Consider the following 4,479-nt stretch of genomic DNA (forward strand, 5'->3'; position numbering starts at 1 on the left):
TGTTGGCATCAGCTGTTTCAGTTATTTTAGGCAAACTAACTAGATCAAAACACTCGCTTTAAGACTTTTAAAGATTTCAAGATATTTTCCCTTGGAGACTTGAATAGTAATACTTACTGGGAATAGGTATAATGAGGAGTGTGTATCCCTCGACCCCTCTTATTCTTTCCCTCCTTTTGACCCAAAATAAGCAGTTCAGGTGTATCAGGCACTCTTGTTACTGTGGCTGTGATGCAGTAGTGCTTTTGGACTTCTTATCTACATCTGAGTGTTGCTAATTAACTTATGCAGCTTGTGACAAAGACCACCTATAGATACAAAAGGTGCCTGTAGTAATTAGGGGAAAACAGCCAATGGAAATTTTTACAACTCCCAACACTGGACTTATGTTTTATGATTACAGATGACCTTAATGTAAGTGGTATCATCGCTGCTGTAGTATTTGTGGCTCTGGTAATGGCATTGTGTGGCCTTGGAGTATTTTATGCCCAAAAAAAGGGCTACTTTACAAGTAAGTGAAATAAAATCACTCCTTCCTTGTGTCAAAAAAAGTCTGTACTTCTGTCCTCCTTTCAGTGGGGCTCTAACTCCATGGTACTAAAGCTAAAGAGCTTTACAACAGCAACTTTTTTGGTGTAGACATTTTTATTCTGCCAACTTCTACTGCAAACGATACTTTAAAAATGGCATGGAGACGTTTGCAGTTGCATAAGGCTACCAAACAGCAACCTGGGGAAAGCAACGAGCTGAACCCTGGTTCCTGGAGCCTGTCCGCTCTAGTTTTGAGCGGGAATGGTAAAGAAAGGCAACAAAAAACAATCCGTGCCTGTTCACTTTTAGTCTGAAAGGTCCGAGCGACTGAGTTCTGATGAAGGGAAAACTAACTGGCTCCCTCTTCTGGTCCTGGAGAAAGTTTGCTTTTAGAGGTTGCTGCAAAAAGCTCGACATCCTCTCCGTAGTCTTTCCATTAGTGCCGTTAGAGTTCAGCACAGCAAGAAGGGATGCCAGATATCGGGGTCTGGGAAGGTCTGCTGCCTCAAAGTAACAGTATAACAGAGCTGCTGTTAAGAGTTCATGCTCACTTCGAAGTTCGTTTACCTTTGAAAGCAACATAATCTTTTTTCTGTTAAACTCACTACGCTAAAAAGAGACATTTGATCCAGAAACTCCTTCTAGAAACTAAAGAGCTGAATAAGCTATGAATAACTATTTCAAAGAACTTTAAATCAGCTGAGGAAACTGTTCTTGTGCTAATTCTTTTTTTTTTTTTTTTTTTGTTTTCCAGAGGAAAGCTCTTCCCAGTAAGTATCTTGATGCAAGCAGAACACAAATCACTGCAAACTTTATTTACATTTCTGCTGATTTAGTAACTGTGATGATTGATTAAGGCCTTTCTTACATGATCCTTGTACAGTGACTTTTTTGAACACTGAAATAAACCTGATCCTACACACCAGCTGGTTCCCTTATTAGAACCAGTGTGCTGGTCAGAAAATGAATTAAGCGTTATTTCTGTCATAAATGTGCAGAGATGCGTCTTTTTACATAGTTAGGGTTTACACCCCTAACTCAGTTACAGGCATGCATTTGTTTCCTCTTCAAACTAGACAAAACATGATCAGAACCAAATTGAACTGTCCTCATATCCATGTCTACAGATTATTTCAGGAAATGTTTTGTAAAAATATAACTGGTGGAAACTTCAGTGTTCAGAAAGGGTGTCTGGTCTACTCCTTTGATATGAATGCATTTCATGCACTTAAATGTCTTAGTAGCAAGTCAGAATTCCTCACGCTATTTTAGTGCTCCCACACAAGGCTAAAATTGTATGCTTCAATGGAGGCTGGCCTCCAATTTTTTTTTCTTTTAAAAGTTTATTGTTGCACTTTAGATAATAGCAGGTTAAAAAAAATAGTAATGTACTAAAGAGAAATATAAATATTACTTTAAAATACTGTGTGATTTATACTGGCCATGAACTAGACAAAAAGCATAACTGGGAGACTTGAAAAAACAAGCTAGGGAAGGTAGTTTGACAGTGCTTCATGAGATAATGACAGCTATCTAAAAGCATTCAATGAATGTGTTATTGTAACTTTTTTCTAAGAGGGGGGGAAAAAACTCTAAGGATTGCTGGAAATCTGGAAGAATGCATTCATAAATAATGTTCTCAAAGGGTTAATGCTAACACCAGAAAAGTGACTTATTTAACCTATGTTCCTTTCCTGTTCTGTTAACAGAAAGAAGACCAACTATCAATCTACAAGTGAAAAGGCAAGTATTTTGCATTCAATAGTGTGTTTTAAAAGTTTTAGATGTCTTCAGAATTCCTTAGATATTTGATGGTTTTGCACACATACACCCCCCCACACACACCTGCCAACCCATACATGCCACCAATACCTGGAGATACCTTCTGTTTGCTTTTATAGCTTCCTTACTCACTTGTAAGTGCCATACAACTACAGTACCTTGCTCCATACTTTACTATCTTTTTACCACACTAACCAGATTTTTACCCAGTTGTCTTTTACCTACCTCTTCCTACCTTTCCCTGTTCTATTAGCTTTCATTTTTTTTTCTTCCCCATTTTCATGATTATTTTCTATCAGAAAGAGGCAACACCCTTACACTGTTTGGTAGTATCATCTCTGTACTGTCCACTTAATAATGCCATTTCTTGTGAAGAATTCCACTCTGCCTTGCTTGAACATATTAGTTAACCAAGGAAACTAACTGAGACACAGTCCAGGGCAGCAGTGAGAGGAAGGGCCTTAATTTCTCAGAGTAATGTGGGTCGAAAGGCTTGACTAAATATGGAAGATAAACTTACTAGTTTTTTCCCCCTTCCTCACTGGGAGGGCTCAAGGGCTTTAACTGCACGTCCATTGTTCAGATGGGTGCAAAAAGAATGGAGCGCCAGCTAAAGCTTCAACTAGAAGCAACGTAATTTCACTATGTATAGTGCTACATTAGTAGCCTTAAAAGCTCACTGAATGCCACTCATTTCTTTAATCAAAACAGAATGTACTAAATAGCATAAGCTTATTCCTTCACCTAGTATGTATAAAAGAAACATCCAGAGGCCAACTACCTGATTGCTCTGAGTTGGAAGGAACAAACTTTGAAGTGGTATCTGTTTATCAGTATTAATGCTGTTAACCTGATGCTCAGAGCTGTTTTCTTGTAAACATTAACCAACAGTGCTTCAGGCATGCTTCTTTTCAATCTTGATGCTTTAGTTTCTTCTGAAATGTACACTAAATGTCAATCTGGTTAAAATCTTCGAACTGTTACTTATATAACCTTGTCTGCTTCATTTAGGATTTCAAGCATACCAAGTCCTTTGTTATTTAGAAGATTTCTGCCTCTGTGAGGGACATCAAATGACTACTTGTTATACAAAAGTATCAAAGGGATCTTTTGACCTCTACTCTGTAAATACTGTTTCCATGTACTCCATGCTGAAGAAGATAGAAACTGCCAATGTTTCAATCTAGTCAACCTAACTGTGATGGCTTTTTAAAAAAACAAAACCCAAAAAAACTTCACTTAAAAATAGAACTAAATTGAATGTACAAGTCAATTTGTGTGAAGCCTTCTCATTTTGTTCATGTATATATGCAGTAATACAGGATTCACTCTTACAGCTTGGAACAATCTATTCAAGTAACTTTCATAGATGACCTTCATCACTACTTGTACTACTTACATTGTTGTCAAGGGCTCAAACTCTCCTGCAATTCTGACTTACTGGTACCTTGACATTGTATTAGATTTGCCAAAGCCATCTATAAGTGCGTAAGTAGTCACGCAGACTTAAACTCACTATCCTGACAGAATAAAGCTTCCTGTAATTGAGGGTCAAGCAGTGGTTTATTGTCTAATATAAAATGCCTCCAGCTTCTCTTCCACAAGGAAGTATACCTCTCTCTGTAGACTGCATATGTAATTTAATTCTGAAGAAAAATCATGCCAGTACAACTCAAGTTATAGTATCCGGACTCTAACTGTTAAGTGTCACAAATAAATAGTTCCTCAGAACCTGAAGTGTTTGTGTCAATAGTCCAGTTACTGAAATTTAAATCTCATAGCCTCATTAACAGGTTCCAGTTGCTTCTATAAGAGTAACACTTCCATCACTTGTGTGTTTATTGATCAAGTGTAAAATTAGTATATTTGTGCCTCTGCTTTTGGCTGTACAGATCTATTACTACCCTAGAGCTTTGATACAGATTTAGGGTTCATGGGGTTTTTTTTCTGTAGAAGCTTTTTGGATGTAACAAACTCAAAACCATGTAGTTCCTTGGTGTGTCATTATTGGTGTTACAACTTCTCAGCACTAAGATGTAGCTTGGCAAAGGAGTTTTGCAGCTGACATTGAGAAACACTGATCAGATGCCTCAGTCACTTAAAGAGTTGATGATCATAGCTAACTCTGCTCACCATACAGTTAAGAACTTATTCACACTTCTGAAG

At 37.6% G+C, this 4,479-nt stretch overlaps 1 protein-coding gene across 1 annotated transcript in view; it reads left to right on the top strand.

The window, feature by feature from the left end:
• Positions 1 to 4,050, top strand: part of JAM2 (junctional adhesion molecule 2) — a 38,349-nt gene extending 34,299 nt beyond the window's left edge. Inside the window, exons 7-10 of the mRNA XM_074858124.1 lie at positions 404 to 511; positions 1,286 to 1,301; positions 2,241 to 2,274; positions 3,325 to 4,050. Of these exons, the coding sequence (XP_074714225.1) occupies positions 404 to 511; positions 1,286 to 1,301; positions 2,241 to 2,274; positions 3,325 to 3,357 (191 nt within the window). The 3' untranslated portion in view covers positions 3,358 to 4,050. The remainder of the gene's footprint in view (positions 1 to 403; positions 512 to 1,285; positions 1,302 to 2,240; positions 2,275 to 3,324) is intronic.
• Positions 4,051 to 4,479: the final 429 nt, after the last annotated feature.

The sequence above is a fragment of the Strix uralensis genome, chromosome 2 (assembly GCF_047716275.1).
Source record: "Strix uralensis isolate ZFMK-TIS-50842 chromosome 2, bStrUra1, whole genome shotgun sequence".
Lineage (NCBI taxonomy): Eukaryota > Metazoa > Chordata > Aves > Strigiformes > Strigidae > Strix > Strix uralensis.